General features: G+C 47.4%; 7 protein-coding genes across 7 annotated transcripts; 4 read left to right on the top strand and 3 right to left on the bottom strand.

Annotated features, from left to right (window-relative positions):
* Positions 1–1629: 1629 nt before the first annotated feature.
* GGS25DRAFT_518708 (uncharacterized protein) lies at positions 1630–3136 on the top strand (the record flags this gene model as incomplete). Its single annotated transcript, XM_049263580.1, has 6 exons — positions 1630–1647; positions 1812–1830; positions 1916–2074; positions 2194–2298; positions 2361–2418; positions 2473–3136. The coding sequence occupies 6 exons, from the start codon at positions 1630–1632 to the stop codon at positions 3134–3136; spliced, it is 1023 nt and encodes a 340-aa protein (XP_049120593.1).
* An 893-nt stretch (positions 3137–4029) lies between these two features.
* GGS25DRAFT_518709 (uncharacterized protein) lies at positions 4030–4704 on the top strand (the record flags this gene model as incomplete). Its single annotated transcript, XM_049263581.1, has 1 exon — positions 4030–4704. The coding sequence occupies one exon, from the start codon at positions 4030–4032 to the stop codon at positions 4702–4704; it is 675 nt and encodes a 224-aa protein (XP_049120594.1).
* Positions 4705–7562: 2858 nt separating this feature from the next.
* Positions 7563–10539, top strand: GGS25DRAFT_529486 (spindle pole body interacting protein; the record flags this gene model as incomplete). The annotated part of the gene is made up of 3 exons (XM_049265289.1): positions 7563–8774; positions 8828–10054; positions 10120–10539. The coding sequence occupies exons 1-3, from the start codon at positions 7941–7943 to the stop codon at positions 10537–10539; spliced, it is 2481 nt and encodes an 826-aa protein (XP_049120595.1). The 5' UTR covers positions 7563–7940.
* A 678-nt stretch (positions 10540–11217) lies between these two features.
* On the bottom strand, positions 11218–12292 carry GGS25DRAFT_513117 (S-formylglutathione hydrol; the record flags this gene model as incomplete). Its single annotated transcript, XM_049262850.1, has 2 exons — positions 11218–11298; positions 11498–12292. The coding sequence occupies 2 exons, from the start codon at positions 12290–12292 to the stop codon at positions 11218–11220; spliced, it is 876 nt and encodes a 291-aa protein (XP_049120596.1).
* A 288-nt stretch (positions 12293–12580) lies between these two features.
* On the bottom strand, positions 12581–13708 carry GGS25DRAFT_147201 (uncharacterized protein). The gene is made up of 4 exons (XM_049256369.1): positions 13564–13708; positions 13335–13510; positions 13094–13242; positions 12581–13026 (listed from the first exon to the last, which is right to left on the bottom strand). The coding sequence occupies exons 2-4, from the start codon at positions 13425–13427 to the stop codon at positions 12870–12872; spliced, it is 399 nt and encodes a 132-aa protein (XP_049120597.1). The 5' UTR covers positions 13428–13510; positions 13564–13708; the 3' UTR covers positions 12581–12869.
* Positions 13709–14540: 832 nt separating this feature from the next.
* On the bottom strand, positions 14541–16034 carry GGS25DRAFT_147199 (RNA polymerase Rpb6). Its single transcript, XM_049256368.1, has 4 exons — positions 15616–16034; positions 15271–15543; positions 15085–15204; positions 14541–15024 (listed from the first exon to the last, which is right to left on the bottom strand). The coding sequence occupies exons 1-4, from the start codon at positions 15651–15653 to the stop codon at positions 14988–14990; spliced, it is 468 nt and encodes a 155-aa protein (XP_049120598.1). The 5' UTR covers positions 15654–16034; the 3' UTR covers positions 14541–14987.
* Positions 16035–16071: 37 nt separating this feature from the next.
* On the top strand, positions 16072–18572 carry GGS25DRAFT_478250 (uncharacterized protein). The gene is made up of 2 exons (XM_049259914.1): positions 16072–16272; positions 16330–18572. The coding sequence occupies exons 1-2, from the start codon at positions 16194–16196 to the stop codon at positions 17955–17957; spliced, it is 1707 nt and encodes a 568-aa protein (XP_049120599.1). The 5' UTR covers positions 16072–16193; the 3' UTR covers positions 17958–18572.
* Positions 18573–23160: the final 4588 nt, after the last annotated feature.

Genomic DNA, 23160 nt, shown 5'->3' on the forward strand with positions numbered 1-23160 from the left:
GTAGGACTTGGTAGGTATGTGACCTGGAGGAGGCAAGGTAGGAGTGAATCATAGCGAAGCTCGGCGGTTTGGATGTAAAATTCTTTGCTAGAGAACTAGCTCACCGATACAGAGGTAGAGGTCGTATCAGATGTCTCATGATTGTAATTGGGGCAAGTGTTGATATACAACCTGGTCTACCAACCTAGGTTACATGTTTGTTCTATATCAGAAGGTAGAGAGAGGTAGCTCATGGCAATGGCCATACTCCTGGTATTCACTCTACCTGGTTCTTGAAAGAGCGAATGAAGAGTGATGGCTTGTGGGAAAGATGTTGGTATATCTCGAGGATTAGGTATTTGCATATGTAATGGTATAACAAAAACATTCATAGCTTATCTGCCTGTGTAAGGTGTGGCCTTCGGCGACAACTACAGCTCTAGAGTCTAGAGATACTTAGTAATCTTGGGGGGCTATTATTAGCTACCCTATCCGCTATCTGACTGCACACTCCACATATATACATACATAGTATGTAGGTGAGGTAATCCCTTGTGAAGGAATGCATGTATGTAGGTAAAAGGAACCTCGGCTCATCATATTAGATACCACATAAGGGGCAGCTTACATACCCAAGACATGTATATCTGATAGAATTATTGACGAAGAATACATCTTGTCCAATGAAGTCGTCACATGGCCCAGGCTCCTCTTGCATCAGAGAGTGGCTACCAGCGGCTAAGGTATGCAAGTGATGTAATTGTGGGATCTGGGGAATCACCCTAGCTACCTTTATAAAAGAATATACCCGGTTATGACATATGTAGGCTGTAAATTGCAAAATGCAAACAAAGGTGCCCTTCGAGAGATGATTAGCCATGTATGTCTCCTCGAGTCCTTGGTACCTGGATTGATATGTGATTTCTGATCGAGGTAAAGAGATGCACGTCAAAGATTATATATCTACATGCATGCCTGCCAAGGCACCTAGTGTCTATAATCATTTCGAATGAATAGTAGCTCTCGAGTGAATACGATCTACTATAAAGTAATAGTTGAATGCATGTATGAAAAAGGTATATGAATGAAGAAGGCCTTAACGGCAAGTGTCTTGGCTAACAGATCTTGAACCCTACTTGCTGGTAAGGATGCTTATTCAGCAGCGCACTAAAACTGGCAATTGCGAACACACAAAAAAAAACCTGAGGGAAAGCTTAGAATTAAGCGAGTCACGGGTCTGCCTAAATGCTAAAGGAATTTTAGAAGTAAAAAGAGCTCTGGAGAAGCTTAGAGGTGCTCAGGGCTTAAAGTTAGGCGGTTTTTCTAGTGGTATAGCACTAGGGGAGCTTCCCAAGGTTTGCAAACAAGCCCGCGCAAGGCCCCAAATCTCATCCACACATCTTCCTCTTACACAACCCGAAACCCGCACAACAATAACCAAGTAAAGTGCAAACCCAGCAACCAATTCTTTACCCAACTCAACCCAACCTCATCTTGCGACGAGGATACTGACGAGATAATTTATTTTATTCTTAAGGATATGACCTGCTAGGCCATATCCTTCTTTCCCCTCGTTGCATTCACTCCTATTGATCCGACTGTCGTTTCCACAGCTCCGCCTTGCTGAAAGGCGAATCAATTGGCGACACAATGTCGGTCGTCTCACCGGTATGCTTCAACCCTAACAATTCACAAGAGATTCAATTTCAACCGACAAGCCTTGCTTGTCCCTTCACTTATTGTCTCCCATGACTATATATTCTTCCCCCATCGTCTCATTGAAATATATATATAGCTCTACCGCATATGAAGCTAACTTTTTTCGTTGTTAGAATTTGTTCGACCTCCTCGGTATGACCATAACTATTGTTTGCCTTTGGCGAAAATTTTGCAGCGCGGGGATACCGAGTTACTAACATGAATCAATTGCTTACAGGTAACGATGTCGAAGGAGATGAAGCGCCGTCTGGCCCTGTGAAGACGGTTGACAAGACCATAATGCGCGGTACCAAGCGCAACGTCGAGCCGCAAGCACCAGTAAAGCCCGTTGCCAACACCGGAGCTCGTCGTTCTGGTCCTGGAGGCAACGAGGGAGGTCAGTACCCTACATATTTGCTATCTCTACATCTTCATCGACACTTCGATTTTTTTTCTTTAGCCCTATTTTCATTACCCCGCCTTCCGATGAACCCCGCTAACATACCTTGAAAATAGCCTACCGCGACCGTAACGCTGGGTCCGCCAACAACCATCGCAAGTCCACCGATGAGACTCCCCGAAGCGCTCCTCGAGGTGGCCGTGATGCCCGCGGACGAGGAGGTAAGATCAGAACAACATATGGCACTGGAGCTAAAGGAATACGTACTGACATAATAAAATAGGCCGCGGCGGTCGATTCCCTCGTGAACGTGACGACAAGCACACCAAGGGTGTCGCAACGTTAGCTCCCCAGGAGATCCCATTCGTCATTTACCTATGCTAATCAGTATTTAGTGGGTCGGAAAAGCAAGCAGCCCAGTCATGGGGTGCTACAGAAGGCGTTGCCGAGCAAAAGGACGAACAGGCCGGGGAGGAGATTGCCCAAACTGAATTAAAGGAAGCCACCGCAGAGGATGCCGAGAACCCCGGTACTCCCGTCGAGCCTGAGGACAAGCATGTGTCCTACGCAGAGTATCTTGCCCAGCAAGCCGAGAAGAAGCTTGCTCTCGGCGAGACCCTCGAGATTCGCAAGGCCAACGAAGGTAGCAAGGCTGACAAGAAGTGGGCCAATGCTAAGGCCCTGACCAAGGAAAACGATGATGATTACGTTTCCGGCGTCGGTGGCAAGGTCAAGCGTGAGCGTGAGCGCAAGGCCAAGCAACTTCTCGAGATCGACCAACGATATGTCGAGCCTGAGCGTACTGGTGGTGGTGGCCGTGGTGGTGGTCGCGGTGGAAGAGGAGGACCTCGTGGTGGTGCTCCTCGCGGTGACCGTGGTGACGGCCAGAGCCGCGGCGGCGCTCCTAGGGGCGATGGCGCTCCTCGAGGTCGTGGTGGTCGCGGCCGAGGCGAATCCCGAGGTGAACCTCGTGGTGAGTTCCGTGGTGGACGTGGAGGAGCTCGCGACAACTCCTCTTTCGCTCTCAACTCGGATGCCTTCCCTAGTCTGGGTGCGTAAGTCTATAAGACTCCTCCAGAGCCTTACGCTTTAAGGCATATTGCGATGGTGATGTATGCGCGTTAGGGTTTCGATGATCTAGGTATTCTTCGGGTGTCCGAAATTGTCGACGAGGCTCATCATTCGGAACCTTCTGGCTAGATACATCCCGAAGGGTAAATGATTTTCTCATTAATCCCAATAAACAAAAGTTTCTTTCAAATTTACTGAAGCAATGGTGTGTAAAATTTCGGTCGCGCAGAACGGGTATATCAATCTTCTATGGCAGTTTCTCATTACCCTGTATTGGTAGAAGGCTCGGCAACTTCCCAAGTGCTCGTTCCCATATTCCACGCTTATCGGCGATTATCTCTCGTGATACTCTCAATGAGACTTGGTGTCTCTTTCAGTTTAAGGTAGGTCCAAGATACAAGAGTAATTGTCTTGGATAATACCCTTGTCTCTTTCAGCTGTCGTCCGCATGAATAGCCTTGTATATATATCATCAAAGAGATTGTAATGTTCATTGTTTCTCTCATGACCTCTCTTGACAATATCTTTATCTACGCTGCGACTTATAGATTGCATCGCAGGCCCGATTGAAAGTACGAATTTCTGCTCGGTAAAACAACCCTACATAACACGCCTCAATCTCATGAGTAGGCCGTTGCACGAAGACTATATATCCTAGAAACTGTTAACTGTCTACCAGTACTCTGCGGAAGTTTTTCACCATCTACTTCGATTCTTGCATTATATGCCTACTTACCCGTCGATATAACTAGAACCTCTCACCTCTTCATCTCTACCTCGCAACTCTTACCCCTAAGTACTAATTACTACTTACTTACCTTAGTACCCATCTACCTACCTACCTACCTACTTACCTACTTACTCACTCACCTAAAAAAAAAATGGACATCAACTCCCCCCTCCCGCCCCCTCCCACCCTTGCCCTTCACGGGGAGCGACCTCCGTCTAGGCTCGAACGACGCGGTACCATGGGCGCGGAGATCCGCGTCTGCGTCGAGGAGGTCAGCGAGGTGGACGAGGAGGAGATCGGTGTTGTTCCTCAGGGGGCAGAGAAGCGGGAAGATGATGAGAAGGAGGAGGAGGAGGAGGAGGAGGAGGCAAAGACGGAGAACGAGAAGGCGTCAGTGGCGACGGGGTTCGCGTCGTCGCTGTCGCTGTCGCTGAGGGGGGGCTTGGTGGCGGTCCCGCCGGGGCCGAGGTCGCCTGCTGTTGTTGTGAGCGGCGATGGCGGCTGTGCCTGGAAATGCAGGGGTATAGGTGGGGGGAGAGGTAGAGGTAGAGGTAGAGGTAAGAAGAGTAGGGATAGAGCGTGGGGCTGGGGCGAGGATGAGGACGAGGATGAAGAGCATGTGCTGCAGGCGGCGGGGAGACTCACGATCCCGCCCGTGGGACAGAAACACTTCTTTCATGGGACCCCGGGTGCGGATGGTGATGGTGGTGATGGTGGTGATGGAAGAAAGGGGGAGGGGAACGGGAAGGGACCGGTTGTGCCGGTCATGGTGCTCGAGGCGGTGGCGAATGCGTGGAATGGGTGTGGGGAGTGTAATTGGATCTAGGTATAGGTACTGGGGGAGAAGGGGTGGGTAGGTAGGTGAGTGAATGGATGGATGGATGGGGCGTACGCTGGATGTACGGTCAACTGTTCAGTTCGTAGCATAGTAAGGCGAAAATTTGGGAAACGAAAATTGTAAGGTTGGTGTTTTGAGTATGCTTTATCTGCCCAGGTAGGTAGGTAGGTCGACGGCAGGAAGATGCATAGGTGAAAATAGGCAAAGTAGGCACCTCTTTGTTAGATAGGTGGGTACTAGTGTGTAATCAAGACTAGGTACCTATCCCGCATCTCTTTTGAGGAGTACTATATGCTTGTTTTCTGATGGCGTTGGGGATGGTGATCAATGACTTATCCAACCTAGTCGGTTGTTGCGTGGTGAGTTATTCTGTGAACGAGTGAACATGGTTATCGTCAACCCGATCGATCAGAAAGGGGTAAAGGGGGGGGCAGCTTGGGAATAAATATTCCGCGACACTACACTGGCTGCTCCTTGTTTACCTCCTCGGATTGATATATGCTCTAGTATCTGCGCCACATTTTCTTCCCGTTAATATCAGGGGATAGTCAAAGAAGCTATCTAGGAAGTAGACGGTACCTAGGTAGACAGGAAGTAGGAAGTCCTGGTAAAATCCCGCGAGATATAGAGGATATATCGTGGGGTATCCCTATCCAGCCGTTCTGGAGAAGTACCTAAGTAAACTCCTTCATTCCCTTCCCTTATTGTCGTTGATTATAGATCTCACCCATATTTCTTTCTTGCCCCTCTTGGGATTGGTTACCTAGGTAGACATCTTTTTTCATTAACTATTCATATATCCAAGAACCTATATACCTAGGTAGTAATAGGCTAGAAGCGTCCAAGCCTCGAAGCTTTGGCATCCGAAGAGGATATTCGTGAGGTGAAAATCACGACGGAGCTCACAAACTGTTGGAAGCGACTCCCCTATTGAGGCGTATCTAGAAAGTATCCATAGATCAACTGGAATCCCATTTGCCTACAGTAAGTAAGTGCCTTTTCATGATTCCCAAGCGAAACCTACATCGACGCGTACCTACTAGTGTATGTAAACGAGGAGACTCCCTTTATTTCCTACTGTTGGGGGTTAGCATCTAGGTAGGTAGCCAAAGTCTGATGTGGCATGAAGCCTCTGAACCAACTTAGCCTTTTAACCCCCCTTTCTCCTATGCCTTCTCTTACTTAACACTCGATGAAATAGGTATACATCTGTTCTCTAAACCACACTAGCTAGTGATGACACGTGTGGGAGAGTGAGGCCATCGATACTTTTATTCTTCATCCATCCTACTCGAAACAAGCACTTGATAGTGATGGCAGCTACAGCGAACTAGAGACACTGCGGAAAGTTCTCTTTCACCATCGTGGTTCGTGAGAGCCTATTACCACCCCCTCATTCTTTTCTTGTGTATTATTCTGCTATCAGATGTTAAAGATTAATTGGGGGTCTACCGTGTCTTCATCAAGGCTTGCCCAAGATTACCTACACAGGCCTATTCTTGCGAGATCAGCGCCTCACTCTAACAGGAGGGTGTGGGAAACAGGAGCTAACGGCCCAGAAAATGTTTAGGGTGTGATACCCGAAGGATGATTTGGAACACAGACATCTACCTATATGAGGATTCAGTGCTCATAATGATAGATCGGTAATATCGACTGTTGTATAATAGGTAGGCCATTGCTAGTGGCTGGTCTAACATAAGAAAAGCATTGGTAATGTACTATCGTCTCATGAGCTACTATGTAGGTACATGTACACTTCTCTATGAGATGAATATCAGCTAAGGGATAACACACGCCATATATGTACATAGTCCTACATAACTACTATGTACTAATGTAGTGTCTAATGCAATTGGAGCTTTCAATGATATTAGTGATGTATCTTGACGAGACAGATTCGATTGGTGATACTTATATACCTGTTTTCTATATGTAATTTTGACGATTGAGGTGGTACTTCATACTACATATGTATTCCGGGTATACTTGAGGCTACATAGTACATACTACTAGGTAGGTACCTAGTAGCCTAGGTAATATAAATGCTGATAAGAGGTAAATAAGGTTTGGGACTATCAATTACGAAAGCTTGGGTGACCTAGTAATTAAGCCATCTATGTCACACAGGAAGTTATGTTACGAACTAGCGGGTGAGACAATACCCCCCCATCTCTCTCGGCCCCCTCCCCCAAATCTGAATCGGGCCTTGACTGGTAGTCTGGTTTGATGGTTTAGGAGTTGCCAATAGCAGGTAGCGCTGGCAGAACCAATTGCCATGGCGAAGTGGGGTATAAAAGACCCCAAAAGACGCTAAAATGGAAAACTAGTACACTATGTGAGCGCAATAGGGCAGTTTGCAGGGGTCCATTAAACCCCAAAAAGTCAAGGGTCCTTTTAGAGCTTTTCCCATTCAAATGTTGTCCCCAGGTGCTTTACCTTGCCTAGCTTTACCAAGGTTGATACGCGAACATCTCACTTTTGTTTCGTACCTTTTCCTCTCTCCCCTACTCCTACCAACCAGACCAACCAGACCAACCAAACCAACTAGACAGCCATCTCGTAACCCCCCCTGCTCAGGGTCAACAGTAACCCCTTTTTGAGTTCAAACAAGACCGAACAAGTAGAATGGCTCTGTAGCAGATCATGTCTCGTCCATTGCTTTCAAACTTCATCTTTGCCGCCCTTACCTTTTGATCTACTCGTACTCACTTATCCGAATTTCGAATTTCTAATCTCGAATTTCTACTGCCTAGCCTATCTACACTGTCCACCTAGCCTAGTAGATAGATAGTACGTATGTAGTAGTATACTTGGCGGATACCAACCAAAAACTGGGTACATAGTACTGGCTATTGGGTAATGAGATATCGACATAGCGACATAGCGATATAGCGACATATCGACAAAATCGACATATCCACGACCACCGCAACCTCTGATGACTTGTGAGTGGTACTGTTGACGCTGATCGAGCTTCCCCCGCGTACACGGACCATCGACTTGCACTAGTTGTCTTCCCAATTCAAATTGACCTCCGATTAACCTCCAATTGACTTATCATTTTTTTCTGCGACACATTTGGGGGCTTAGAATCCTTTCATATCGTTCGGAACAGGAAATCCGGTCGTCAGGATCAACACCCCGAGAAGAAGCTCCACCTTGCGGCGGATCCGTCCAGTGCGACGATCATACCAAACGAGAAATAATCGACTATTTTTACTATGGCAATGGCGTTCCCCTATCTTACGCGAACCAACACCAACCAATCCCTTTCCAATGGCGCCGTTGGGAATCATCGCGCATCTCTCTCCTCTTTTTTATCTTCGCGCTCCGCCTCGCAGATGTCTCACGCTTCGCGCCCCCCGAAATCCCCCCAACCTCCTATCATGAACAACGATCGCACCTCCGATCCGAGCAGTTCGAAATCTAAGACTTCATCCCTCGGAAGCGTAACCGCCGCCTCGTCTCAGCACTCCTCTCTCTCTGCGCCGAAACGACCCAATCCCAATGGCCTGTCACCAAGAAAATTACGCTCGCAGTATCCGCGAGATGCTTCCGAGAACCATGTCGAATACATCTTGGTCGCGTCCTTTGACATTGATCGTGGTCCTGTCATGGAGCATCAGTACCCCGTCGCCATAACCGGCGACGAGAATATGTTGGCCGAACTCATGTTACCAGATCAGGTTCATTCTCGTACGCAAGATTGGACCATATTTTTCCTGCACAAGGACACCAGCCAAGAGGACGACGATGAAGAACGAAAAGACAAGGAAGAGAGGCGAAAGCGCAGGAAACGTAGAAAGGACAAGGCCGCCGGAATAATCAGCGAAAATGATGACACGAATGACGAACAAGGCGACGAAGAAGACGATGAAGATGAAGACACAGATGATGACCTTTCATCAGACTCGGAACCTGAGGGGGGGGAAGGACCCCCGTTAATATACGTATTAAATTTAGTTTACACGAGGCACGATAAATCAGTTAAGAGAGGTGCTGTAGTCAAAGCTATGGCTATATGTACGAGGCATCCCTTCTTACATATCTATAAGGTAAGTTACGTTACCACTTAGTTTTATTGGGCTCCTTTTTCTAACCATTGCAGCCTCTCTTGTTACTTGCGCTCGAAGAATATTACAAGTCACCGGTTCCTGAGACATTGGCATTACTTTATGATGCCGTTAATAATATGGACCTTTCTCTTTTGCCAAAGCTGAGTCTTCTCGAGAGGTACCTCTTACAATCCAGTAACAACCAGGATCTCTTTGTTGAGAAATTCGAACGAATGGTGCAAAGGCGAATTGCCCACGATAAAACCGAGGGTGTTGGCGAGCCATTCGACGCAAGCAAAAGCCCCCCCAAACCTCAGAACATCTCGCGAGCAGGAACCAAGGCATACCTTGAAGGACAATCTACATATTCGGTTCCAAGAGACACGCACGAGTTCGAGAGCAAAGTCATGTACAAGGGCATCCCAATCCCCGTCAAGGTTCCGACAGCGGTCATGCCTGAAACTGTGGGAGATTTCTCACTTATCAAACTGATACAGACCTTTTCAGAGCCGCATGCGAAGTCTCCACAGCAGTTCCCCATACATACCCACCTAACCACGAACGGCCCAGGGACTCATCCTATAATAGTACTGGCTAATGCGCTTCTTACCCAGAAGAGAGTAATTTTCCTCGGACATAATATGCCGTCAAGCGAGGTGGCGGAAGCCGTGCTAGCTGCGTGTGCCCTGGCGTCTGGCGGTCTCTTGCGGGGATTCACGAGGCATGCATTCCCCTACACGGATCTTACCAAGGTTGACGACTTGCTGAAGGTCCCTGGCTTTATTGCTGGAGTGACCAATCCAACCTTTGAGTTGCACCCAGAATGGTGGGATCTTTTGTGCGACCTCCAGACTGGGCGAATGAAGATTAGCGAGAGGATCGAAAACGCGGCAATAACGGAGGGACTTGTATACTTCCAACAGCAAAACCCATCGTTTGCGAACATGCTCAGCGGTTCATCTGGCACGTCTGCTGACTTCACCGGTGACATCATATTCATGAACGACATTCTCAAGAGCATAACAGCGAGGCGTGGTGAGCGAGTCATCCGGGCCAAGTGGCGTGACTGGGTTATTAGGTTTACACGAATAGCCGCGGCATTCGAAGAAACCGTCTATGGGGCTAGTGCGTTGTACATAGGAGGCGACGAGTTCGAAACTGTCTCGACTGAACACGGATATGTTTGGCCGGATGATGGTGCCAAGCAAAAGGAGCTAGCCGGTAATGTGTGTAGGATCGAGGGCTGGAGAAACACTCGAAGTTATTATAGTTATATCCAGGTAAGAGGAACAGCCTTGATCAGGGCACCAACCCCCTCTGTCCCTAACTAACCATTTGACCCCAGGACTTGGCCAAATTATACACAGTGAGACCACTAAAAGGCCTAGATTTGCATCATATGCACGATCGCTTAAGGTCACAGCGCCTAAGCCCAGAACAGAGTCGAGAAATCTACTTAGCATTCTCAAAGTACGTCTACTCGTATGACGAGGTCTGCCTACTGCTCTCAGTGGCGCCCGAATCGCACGCCGGGCTCTTCTATATAGCCCTCGGACTATTCCACAAAGACCGAGACGTGAGAATCAAGACGTCGGAGCTTATCGAACGCATCAGCGAACACGAAGCCGGTCAGCACTGGTGGAAGGGCATGAGCCGATTCGAGAAGCTGGCCTACCACCGCATACGGCGGGAGGTGGAAATGGAGACCAAGAACAAGCTAGAGAAGGAAGGCTTCACCCCAAGCGTGGAAAAGAGGAATAGCTAGCGGAGAGAGCTTCATGGGAGAGAAGAGGAGGGAAAGTAAAGAACCCGATGATATGAGTGTAGTTACCAAGGGAAAGGGGTAGGTGGGTGGGGGTTCTCTTGTCTAAAGATATCCGTCACTTCGTGTGTCATTTATTTATATATATATTGCGTAATCTGAACAAAGAAAAACAAACTGAACTTTTGGATTTCTCACGAAGAATAATTGGCCACATATAGGTGCTATCACATGGCCCACGTGGTGTTTGTTCATGATGGAAGATAACTAATTTTTTTATTGTTTCGGATTCGCCTTGGGAACTAACTATATTGATTCCTACTCCCTTGCCATTGTATGTAAGTAGATACGACGTTAGTCATCATTATCATATCATGAACCCCCCCAGGTACCTATGTAGGTAGGTAGGTTAGGTAGGTTAGGTATGATGCTCAACCATTATTCCCGCGTCTTTTAAAACGAGAAAATCCTGGCTTATATACCTAGGGAGTCAGTCTATATCCTGGAAAAGAACCCCCTTCTTTCATGTGACTCGTGGTTTTTTGCAAGACTGTGTGTGTGTGTGTGTGTGTGTGTGTGTGTGGCAATTCGTCATCTGCCTTGCCTGTATGCCTGTATGCCTGCCCGCCTTGACTTTTTTTCTCTTCCAGAAAGAAAGAAACCACAGCAGCAGCAGCCAGCCTACGCAAACAAGTACTTGGCGGCGTGTTCGACGTGGTCCCCGGAGAAGCTGGCCATGAAGAAGTACGAGTGGTCGTAGTCCTGGTGAGAGAAGAAAGAATTAGCTCGTGAAAAAAAGGGAAGTGGAAAGGGGGGTTGCGTCTTTTTCTCCTATACACTTTTCCCTCTTTTTTTTTTTTTTTTTTCGCTCACATGAAGAAATGGCAGATAATGGTGAATAGGAGATATTTTTCAAGAAAAAAAAAAGGGAAAAAACAGGTCGGTAGGTAGGTCAACTTACAGGCTGATACCTCAACTCCAGCCCCTTGACCCCCGCCTCCTTAACAGCCTTCTCGAAATTCTCCGGGAGCAGCTGACCGGCCTTGTAGAAGTTATCGCCGGTGCCGACGTCAACGAGCGCGCGGAGGTCGTCGCCGGCCTTCCACGCCTTGACAAGCTCCGTCGCGTCGTGCTTCTTCCACTCGGCATTGTTGTCGCCGCCGCCGCCGCCGAGGTATCCGGAGAAGGCCTTCTGGCCCCAGGGGCACAGCGAGGGGTTGGCGATGGGCGCGAAGGCGCTGACGCTGCGGTACTTCCCGGGGTTCTTGAGGTAGAGGGTCAGCGCGCCGTGGCCGCCCATGCTGTGGCCCGTGATGCTGACGCGGGCGCTGTCGAGGGAGGAGGCGAAGGCGGCGAAGAGGGCGGCGGGCAGCTCCGAGGAGATGTACGTCTCCATCCGGTAGTGCGCGCTCCACGGCGCCGCGGTCGCGTCGATGTAGAAGCCGGCGCCGGCGCCGAAGTCCCAGCTGTCGGTCTCGCCGGGGAGGTTGGCGCCGCGCGGGGAGGTGTCTGGGTACACGACGGCGATGCCGAGGCGGGAGGCGTGGGCTTGGAAGAAGCCTTTCTCGGTGCAGTTGTCCGGGGTGCAGGTTAGCCCGGAGAGGTAGATGAGGACGGGGACCTTGGTGCCGGCGATGGCGGCGGGTGGGAGGTACAGGTTCACGTTCATGGGTGTGCCGGTGCTGGTGGACTGGTGGGTGAGCTTGAGAAGCTTGCCCCCGAAGGAGGCGATGGTGGCTTTGGTCTCGAAGGCCATTTTGTTTTACAAGTTGTGTTTGGTTGATTATATGCAATGGGAGATGTTTGTTTCAATGTTAAGTTAATGTCAGTAGTATAGTATTGAAATAAGTACAAATAGGTATAGTGATTCTGATATGTACAAAGGCAAGTGAAATGCTCCAGTGATAAAAGTAAGTAAGAGCAGGCAAATAAATGGTCAATGACACAAGAGCTACTTCCCGGTGCCCCTCAAGCTCCTCCTCCCGGCAGTTTCGACACACACTCTCCCTCTCAAGGAAGAGGGGGGAGAGAGTTACATAACCCCGCTGTCAAATTGGAAAAGCAACTTCTCTTAGGCTCTTAGCCAACTCTTGTGTATCTATCAACCCCACATTTCATGTGTCTAGACCGACGTCATTGGTGACTTTCATAGCGTCTAAGATCCCGAATTCCGACTGGACTCCGTCGTTGATAACATTATAACATTACGATAAAGATAATTAATAAATATGGAATAAAGTACTGTATGTATCGTACTAGGTATCGCTCGTTTCAATGTTGCCATGTGGTATTATAATGCTATTATTAGTAACGTTGGAACGTATAGGTTTTTTTTATGTCGTCGACGACGTCTGGTTCAACACGCAGCTGAAAGACTCCAGGAGATGGTCCCACTGTATCGTCGATAGGTCCCATTTTACAGGAGTGTTGAAATCGACAGCACCGAATGTACATCCTGTGGGTGAGGTGCAGATCTCTTCGCATTGGCCTCTACATGATAGCAAACGGTGTTTGTTAGCTTGTGACAGCAGATGGAAACAGTGATGGGATAGCTTACACTCTAGGCCAGCAGTAAAAGTTATCACCGTCGGGGGCAAAGGTCTTGGTGTTCCCAGAGAAACCATCGGGCATGTTGTGGCAGACTTCGAGGGAATAGACCTCATAATGGCACGCGCCTGTAGCGTTGGCGCCATTGCAGATCAGGATCTAGAAGATTTTAAAAAGATCAGTATCCATATTTGCTATACAGCATGGAAGGACGTCGGCTTAGGAAATGGCCATGGAAGGGCAAAACTTACACCTCCGATTTCCCTCTTGGCTAATGGTACATGGGGGAATGCAGAAACACAGGCAGCAGCCGCAGCAAGGTTCACGATAGTTGAGAGCTGCATGGCTGTGATAGACTGATTTATCTCGCGACAACAAGATTTAGTGGATATCTTTTGCGAGTGAAGGCTCTCGTCTAGTGTTGAGTGTTTCCTGATGTCAAGTCAAGCCTGAGATAAGCAAAGGAAGGCAGCTACTTATTTATATTTATATGTACAACTCGTGCGTTAAGTAAGGTATGTGCTGGGTGGAGCCTTTATAGGGTCGTGCCTGACAACTACATACATGTACCTAGTAGTTCAACGTTTGCTCTCCCTTTCTATTGCTTACCCCTACAAATACCTCAGTTGGTCTATTTATAACTTTATATGCCAACTACTACAGATATTGTACCTATATGTATCCAATAGCAGCCATGTACAAGATGACATGTGCTTTTTCCGTCCTCACAAGTTCGTATTACTCCTTATAGGCTTTAACACCTAGGTATCTACTTACCTCCTTACCTACTTGAGATATATATAAGAAACACCATTTGCCCAAATGGTAGCGATACAATCTTCAAAGGAAGTCCGACGCAAAATTTTCATATCACCTGTTAGATACATCCCTAGATGCAACCGGTGCGATATTACGAGATTATCGAATGCGGCTGCATGAGCTGACATGCACATCCAACGCTCATGCGACGTCATAGGCCCGTTCCGCTGGTAAACTGGTTGCCATCTCATGCTTTGTTCGTTGTATATCCCGGAGAGCCGATTGGCTATTTGTGCGAAGGGGAGATATCCTTCGATAACCTAGCCTTACATCTTACAAAGGTCGCACCGCATTGGATACTCGGGACTTATTAGCTATGAAATACGAGCTGATCACCGCCCTTTTTAAAACCGACATGGGCTGGTCACCTCCCTATCTACCTAAGTATGTAGGTATGTAAACCCTTACATACATCAGTACTAGGTACGTACCTGTCCATGCGGCTTAAAGGAAATTATCCGGCTGCTGTGGGTGTTGTACATATGTTGAAAAAGAAATAAGATTTTCTGTTATAGTTGATATACACATATCTAGTGTCGAGTATTATGAAATTATATAGTATTCACGAGCGAGTTAATCCAGGGCTGACGGCAGGGCTAGGACTTTCATGTAATCGTCTATGAGCTCGGTGAAAGCCGTCAGAATTGGTATTAATCAACTACCAGCACCATGCGGTTATTATCACAGATGCTCATCCCTCACCGCTCCTCTGGCCCAGCTGATACCGAGGTATACATTAAGCCTATAATTGAGGTGAGGATGAAAACGCGGCTCATGACTACCAAATAAAGTAGTTTTGATTCGATACCGCGCAGTCGATCAGCCAAAGATAATTACCAAAGTAATTTTCCAAAGCGGCAGGCATGGGGATATTCTGGTATATTCCTTAAAGCAACCACTAACTCCGCGCTCATGCACACATCTCTGGACTATCTGCCGGCTGTCTTTCGCGTAGACCTGAGTCCTATAACCTTGGCCTTCATATCCACGATCTAATCGAGAGGGCTGCTCAAGGCGATTTGGAGGATGGTTGGGGTCTACCTAGGTAAAAGGGTATGACCAATGAGGTCCTGTACCTAGTTCCCTCACTGGAGAAGCTCCTCACATGACCAGTCCTCGTAGCTGTTTGGGAATTAGTACTGACTATTCAAGTTTGCGAAGTGGATAATCTGGAAGACATACTAGCCATCAGGCAGATATCGGCGCACGATCAGAGGGATCTTCTTCTCGCGGAGCTCTTTTATAGCAATTTGCAGAGGATCGGATTCTCCCTCCAAGTCCACTAGGACTGGGGCGTTCATGCTATACGATTCCAGTTAGCATTTATCATCTCCATCAGCTATAGTTAATTTATTCAAGTTGCCATACCTGATCTGCAGGGCGCGAGTACCTAAGACACGGGCCCTCTCGTATTTTGTCATGTACGGAGTCGTTGTTCGATCTTCATTGGGGATCTTTTTGTCCTTGTTCGACTTCGTCGTGGCTTTGGTACGATTGGCAGCGGCGGAGGGGTCGCCCGAAAGGACTACGTTCTCTTCTTCCTCGGCGCCTCGGGGGTTTACATCATCATCCTCTCCCTGTGGTACTTCGGGATCGAGCTCGTCGTCGAAGGGCTCTTCGTCCTCGTACATAGGCTCCTCCCTAAGATACGTCAAAATATTGTTCGCTTTGTCCTAGATCGAGGTATGCGCCATTGCGGAAGGTTTCACTTACGGTGCTCCAGCATCACCATCATCACCGTAGTCAGACATCTTGAATCAATAGAAGAGAACTGGTGAAATAAAAATGAAGGGTTTGTTTTATTTTCGAAGGTTGGTGTGGGTGTTGCGGGATGTTGTGTTGTGGTGATTTGCAAACTGCAAGTTGAGAGCTTGACTTGGAGATGCGACGCGGAAAGAAAAAAAAGAAAGATGGATAACTAGCTGAAAGAATGAAGAATTCGAGGTCAGGGATCGTTTATGGTCACACGCCCACCGCGGGGTTAAAACCGCGCTTTTGTGCTCAGCAAGTACTCATGTACCGCGCCTCCCCGCTAATGCACAGTGCTACATAGTACAATTAGTAGCTTTGATGGAGTTAGCGTAAACTTTAATTTTTATCTGAATTCTTATCGGTTACCTCGATAAAACGGCTCTCCACACAATATTTTCAATATTCTTTAATTCTTCAATTGAGTTCAAGTTGCATCTTGTTTTTTGCACAATCCATCTTACACTTTACAATTGCACTACAATTGCACTACAATTGCACTGACTGCTCTTGAATTATGACCAATTACTCGCCTATTCATCATGAAAAGAAAGATCGAAACCCAAGCCGAGGGCTTCTTGGTTCCCGATGCTAAAAAGGGCAAAACCAATGATGCAAATGGTAAGATTATTTATCTGGTCGCAATACATTGACTAATGGCTTGCTATCCTCTAGAAGACGTTGAAGACGTTGAATATGACCCTTCTGCAGACGATGTAGCTTCTAATGAGGAGTCGGACTATGGAGATGCTACCTCGACTGCTCCCACTAGCAATGGGAATGCGACGCCGATGACGCCCGCCTCTCCTCACAAGCATCCCTCAGACCTAAAGACAATCAAATGCCCGTACCCAGATTGCGACAAGACATTCAATCGTCCAGCACGCCTTGAAGCGCACAAACGATCGCATACCAATGAGCGACCTTTTAAGTGCTCATTCGAGGGTTGCGACAAAGCCTATTGTGAAGAAAAGCATTTAAGAGGGCATGTGAAAAGCTCTCACACTGAAGAGCGCGACTATCCCTGCACTCATCCTGGTTGTGATAAAGGCTTCACAACTGCTACTCGGCTCCGACGACACCAGAAAGTTCATGAGGGGCAAGAAAAATTCAAATGCCGGGACTTCCCACCTTGCGAACAATCCTTTCGCAAGCACCAAACCCTCGAACGCCATATCCGCTCCGCACACCTCCATGTTCACCCCCATGCCTGTAATTATACAGACGGCGTGTCGGGAGTTGCTTGTAAGGCAGGTTTTGATACTTCAAATGCCTTAAAACGCCATGAGCAGAGAGAGCATGGCGACATCAAATTCTGGTGCGAAGAGTGTAACCAGGAGAATGATGGGGATGACAGCCTACAGATGAGGGTAGGATTCCCCACACGAACTCTGTTGGAAGCTCACATGAGGCAAGCCCATTGGCATTGTATGTTCTGTGGAGATCGATTCGACAACCGAAAAGACCTTGTTCAGCATATCGATGTGGAGCACTCGAACCCAAAGAGTCTCGAGGAACGTAAGACGGTTCGGTGCACATGGCCAGGATGTACCAAGTCGTTCACCAAGAAGTCGAACCTCAATGCTCACATCCGTAGCGCCCACGAAGGCTTACGTTTTGTCTGTGGGGAGGTTGATCTCACCAGTACCAATGGCCTCGCCCATTGGGATCAATCCGAAGGCTGTGGTGTAAGCTTCGCCCACAAAGCCGGCTTGGAGAAACACGTTCGCCATGTGCACCTGAAAAACAACAGACCCAAGCAGCCTCGAGACGTTTCCAAGTCGATACATAAACCCGAGATAAATGTCATAGATGAGCTCACAGGTGTGGGAGAGAAGTTACGACGCACTCTGCCTTGCACAATCTCTGGTTGCAGCGCCAAATTCGCCCATAACGGCGAACTCGAGATTCACTTGCAGAACAACCATCTCATGGAGCAGGCAATCATGGAGCAGGGACTACAACAGGAACGAGAGCAAGCCGAGCAAGCCGCCCACTCAATGGCACCGCTAACGGCATATCCATTAACGGAAATGATGCCGGAGGCGATGCCCTTCAATGGAACTTCGGCGCGTTCAGATGATCCATTTTGGTTTGGAGAGGGTGCTGAAGGAGGCATCGGAGCTCAGGAACCTCAGGGAACCCAGCACGCACAAGGGACACAAGGATTCGATAACCTGGGCTGGCATAACGGCGAAGCCGAGATGCAACCACCCAGCTATCCTTCCGACTTAGAAGGCCTGATTGATCCGGCACTGAGTCAGCTTCCTAGCTTTGGCCCTGAATCGAATTCTGAGCCAAACTGATTGGGATGAATAATGAATAATGGGATAGGACTACGGATGGATATGGACGGATTAAAGACATATGGTGGGATGAATAACGATGGGATATGGAAAAGTTACGGGTGGGCTGATGTTTTGGCGATGATACCCTTTGATTTACCAACGAACAAATGATCGAATGATGGCTTGCATAAATAGTACAATCTAATACCTATACCAGCTGCAGTGTCCCCTTGGACGAACGCAGACAAGACGTTTCCTGTGTCTATTTTCCTGCATGTCGGGCTCTTTAATCTCTTCTTTGCTGTGAATTTCATCTGTGCTGTTTCCTATTGAGGTATATCGTAATCTCTCTAACCTACCCAAGTATCGTAAGTGCGTCTATCTACTAACAAGCAGGTAGGGTGAAGCCAGAAACAGCGTGAATGAATGATCTTTCATCAGTGTTGCTACCATGGTCTGTCTAGAGACACTGCTGAGTGAGGGCTTGATTCATTAGAACGGTCGTTTGACTTACCTGGGTTACAGCTATCTGTAGGTAAAGAGATATGGATTGCTAGAAAAGTACCACTGCGTGAGAAGTTGAGGACTTGTATATATATATATATATATACCTATAGTAATATTCTACCTTAGTGGTCTATCTTACTAGGTTAGGTACCTAGATATGCCCGCGTACGCGCGATGTCATGTTCTGTTATCTCATTTGGCCATTGTATATGTTTTGTTCTCTTGTTTCTGGCTTCCCCTTCTCACTCCTGTGCTGTTCAAATGCACCTACAAAATGGCGGTAAGTGATTCACAGGTATACTCTAGTCATGGGTGCTTGCCGACTTCATACCTACCTACCTACCTCCCCAATGCCCTTTCGTGATTATGAGTAACTTTGCCTTCCAAGACAGGCCCATGTACTAGAATAACTATTCATTGATGAATGCAAGCATCGTCACGAATGAGTTCTGCCGTGGTGCTCTTAGGGTCGCCGTCAGGAAAAGGGGTTGATTCCGATCGTGTCAGGCTTTGCAGGAGAACGAATACTGTGTAGTCAGCATATCAGCCAACGAGCTTCGGTGTCCACCTTCGACTTTTGGTTGTCTGGCTTTCCAACTGAAAGCCATATTGAGCACTGTCTTAACACTCATTGCTTGGTCCCGACCATCGATTTTTTGAGCGCTTATCGTCGCTACTTCCTATCCCGCTGCCCGCTTCATCGGCGCGAAAGCCGGGGATGATATCATCGAACAGAGATTTGCCTGTTGTGTATGAAGCTGGGTGGCTGGGTGGCTTTGCATGCCTCCGATCTTAGGAAGCCCACCGGGGCTCGACGATCTGCAACATGATGATATTCAAATCTCACACTCGTGTAGAGAGCGAGGTAGGCAATTGTCATCGTAACCTTTCATATTTCTAAGCGAAGAGTAATGATGAACCAAAAAAAAAATCGAGAGATTGCGTCGTTAGTATAGGAGGCAGGTAGTCTTGTGCAACCTGCTCGGTCCGTTTAATGTCTGATTGTCTCTTTTTTTCCCCAGGGGAAGGAAGGAGGGAAGGGGCAGAGAGTCATTATTAAAGTATTAATGCTCCGAATGTGTCGTTGGATTTGGAATTCATCCAGCCCAACTATAGGCCCAGTAGTCATGCAGCGGCCCCTTTTTGCCGGCCCCAATGGACAGGGGGATTGGTGAGGAGAATTTGGGGGTTTTTGGTGAGAGCCATTAAATCCATAGCACTGGAGCGAGAGGCTCCCGGCCGTGTGCATGTCAATGCCGTCATTGGGTAGGTTCCTGTAGGCCTTCACTTCAGCGACCTGCTTTCGAATACGCTTGAAGATCTACGCCAAGGTGTCGCCTGGCGGACTAAAATAAATGACGTTGCGGTGCTTATTAGAGCGTGCATGCGTCAAGCTAACCCTCCACGGCATTGGAAACGGCACTGGGAAACGGGAGGCGTATTTGTTCTGGTCATTCTCGAAAATATTCTGCGCGAAGTATTAGGGTGAAGAGAAACCTGGAAATGGTAGGCGCTACTATGCAACTGTCAAGGCCTAGATTCCGTAGACCATTTAACCTACCTACCTGAGGTTAGCAGTTTACCAGAATGTGGCTAAAAAAGGTTCCGGGGGGCAGAGCGTAAGATAGAAAGAGAGACACCTGTAGTTACCTGTTGACAGGCTGTTGTAGGATCAACATTACAAGTTGCTACATTCGAGATGGGTGATGGTGGGGTCCCCAGGGTTAACTAGTTGAGCTTCTGGAAACTATCCATGATGTTTACCAATAAATTGGTAAAACTCGCCCAGATCTAGTAAGTCGCCATTCAAGAGGCTAGCAACCTCGTGTCTCTCTGTATTTAAATGAAGATGTACGGACTGTTTTCCTCGAAAGGCACCAATAACCTATCTGCTTTTAGTTGATTGGATACCTGCCTACCTCGGTAAGTTTGAAAGGCCTTTCAGTAGATCTATGGATATATGAGTGGATGTACATAGTATGAGGAATAAAAGTGCGGAATTTCATTAATGAAGGATGTAGGATGTAGTACATACATAAATGATGTTCGGATGCAAGTTTTTCAATGTTGTAAAAGGACATGATAAAGGTAAAACATTGAAGTGAAGAAAATAGTAGAAGAAAGGCCTGGAGTGGTACAGGGAACTGCAGTAGCCAGCAGCCTGGCAGCAGGGACATCAATCTCAATATTCATATGGTTCGTGCACAGGAACGGGCCGTTCAGGTACTACACAGTACTTACCACAAGATGGTCCGTGCGTTACATAAGGCGACGGCCGCAAGGGTACTTGTGTAGGACCTGTAGGTATACAATAATGGCCTTATGTTGACGTAACCTTTTTCGGTTTGTTGGATTCCAAATGCATTCCTTCTTTTTTTTTCATTCCAGATCACATCATATCATCAACCCCGCGAACATTACCTATGTAGGTACCCAACCCATCTCGGAATTAAGAAAACATTAATGTGCTAAACGCGACAACACGTGATGACATTACTGTATCAGATGGTCTGTTCAGACTTCAAAGATGCAAGTAAGAAGTAAGACACTTCTAACGGCAACATATCTTATTTATGAGTCAATACTACGCGTCTTATGTTGGACACACCAACATTGAACTTTGAAGAACTACCTGGGGAGGACCGGTAGGTATGCCGACTACTTATACCGGTACCTACATACACCTACCGAATATCGTTACCAAACATTGAAGCTACCTAGGTACCTAGTACTGAATGAGATCATCACCACTTACTACTATGTAGTACATACTTACCTAGGTTAGGCTAGTATTGTGCAAAGCCAAAAGCCAAAGCCCACCGGAAAAGGCCCAGATGGAAGATCCCAGTCTTCCCTATCCTGTGTCATAGGTCCGGCACGCACCATTAGGGGATTTTATTTTACGAATCATTACTGGCCACATGCGTTTCCGAGTTGCTTCATCACACTATTACATGCATACATATACATACTGGTATGTTATATGTTATTAATCACTCTTGTGATAGGTCTATAAAACACGTGGGAATCACTACTACCACATAGAAAAGCGCTCCGGAAAGTGATCGCTCGGAGTTTCCACATCGGCCAGGCTTGGCTAGCTAGCTACATACGGACCTACTTAGGTAGGACCTGGTAGGCTGGTAGGTGGCTTACCATCTACAACCCCAGTCTCCATCTAGGAAGGCAATTTCATGCAAGTGCCGAGAGTGTTTACCACCCTTGCAAGGATACCTACTACAAAGTAGCATCGATCATCAACCACCATCGCAACAACACTGAAAAGAAAAAGGAGGGAAAAAACTAGAACGATTCAAACCTTAATATCTACCTACCTACATACCTAGTAGTGTAGTAGGTAGGTAGTGTTCCCATAACTTGAATACAACTGTGATCCTAACCACTAGTATGACCTACCTAACCATAGCAGGTTGTGGCACGCAAACACGCCTCCCTCTGTAACTTGACGACCGCCGTGGAAATGCAACCCTGCGTGGGACTGTACCGCTCGTAGGTAAGCTCTCCCTTCGTCTATTCAAATCAAGTTGCTTAGTTAGCTACTTGGCTGCATTACTATACACTGACTCGGCTCGCCGCTCTCCACTCGGAACAGGTGGAGACTGATATATCGGTGCAACGCAAGGGATCTCACCCTCGAGCTATCCATTGTGCCATACCAAGAAGTATTTGCTAAGCTACCTATCAATTCCGTTGGTTGGCTCGTTGTTTAATTCGGTCAACCTCGGCCAAGACAACTGAGCTTGGCTCGGGTGACATTTCTTTTTTTAGATGTTCACATCATCGCGACTGGTTGGCACTAGTTAGTTATATGTAGATGGGTTGCTTATATCTGTACAGGTTCAAGGAACCCCCACATTCGGATCATGATAGGTAATGTACCTGACAGCTACGATTACATGGAGGTATGTACGTCCTATAAACCGCAACAGGCCACAATGATATTACACCCATCCTATTACATTGGTCTTGTCGAAAACAGGCAGGTGATCTTCTCCCCTCCCAAATAGACGCTCCTGGCAGAAGCAAGAGAAATGAGCATAGGTAGTCCTTATTGGACTGTGGCTTTCTGACTGTTGATCCTGTTTTGTATGGGACATGCAAATCTCAGCACTTGAAAGCGGCATCTCTGCTCTTGTCTCAATACTAAGCCCTACAATGATCCTCTAACACCGTACTATATAACGCCGAGACGTTCTGCTCTTGTGGTACGTACAATACAAGACGCTTGCGATCGGGTAGACAAAAGCCAGAACGTGAACGGTGTGGCATCACGTCACTACCGAGAAGCTAATTGTTGGTCATTCACCTTGGGTGCTTTGTCACACTTGAGTTATTGCCAACCATCTTGCAATTTCGTGTTACAAGCGCCTGGATTTTCCACCCCTGTGGTACATTGGAGGTTCGCCTAGTCAAATCACAGTTTCCTTTTTCTGATCTGTATCATACATACCGTACGCCTCAAGCTCTTGCTTGCAGGGGTCCCATCACATCTATATCGAGGTATTGGACTCGGTCGTATTAACCATGTCTGTATTTTCTTACGATTATCTTCAACCTTAGTGGCAGCCGTATTTACCAAGTGGCCCCTTTTGTGGAGATGATCTTGGCCTACAGTGCTAACCTAGGGTAAAGAAGTGCATAGTAGTGTTGATGGACATCACGTCTTTTGAAAGATGTGTACACTAGGCACTAG

The sequence above is a fragment of the Hypoxylon fragiforme genome (genome assembly GCF_022984875.1).
Source record: "Hypoxylon fragiforme strain CBS 206.31 chromosome Unknown GGS25scaffold_2, whole genome shotgun sequence".
NCBI classification, from domain to species: Eukaryota; Fungi; Ascomycota; class Sordariomycetes; order Xylariales; family Hypoxylaceae; genus Hypoxylon; species Hypoxylon fragiforme.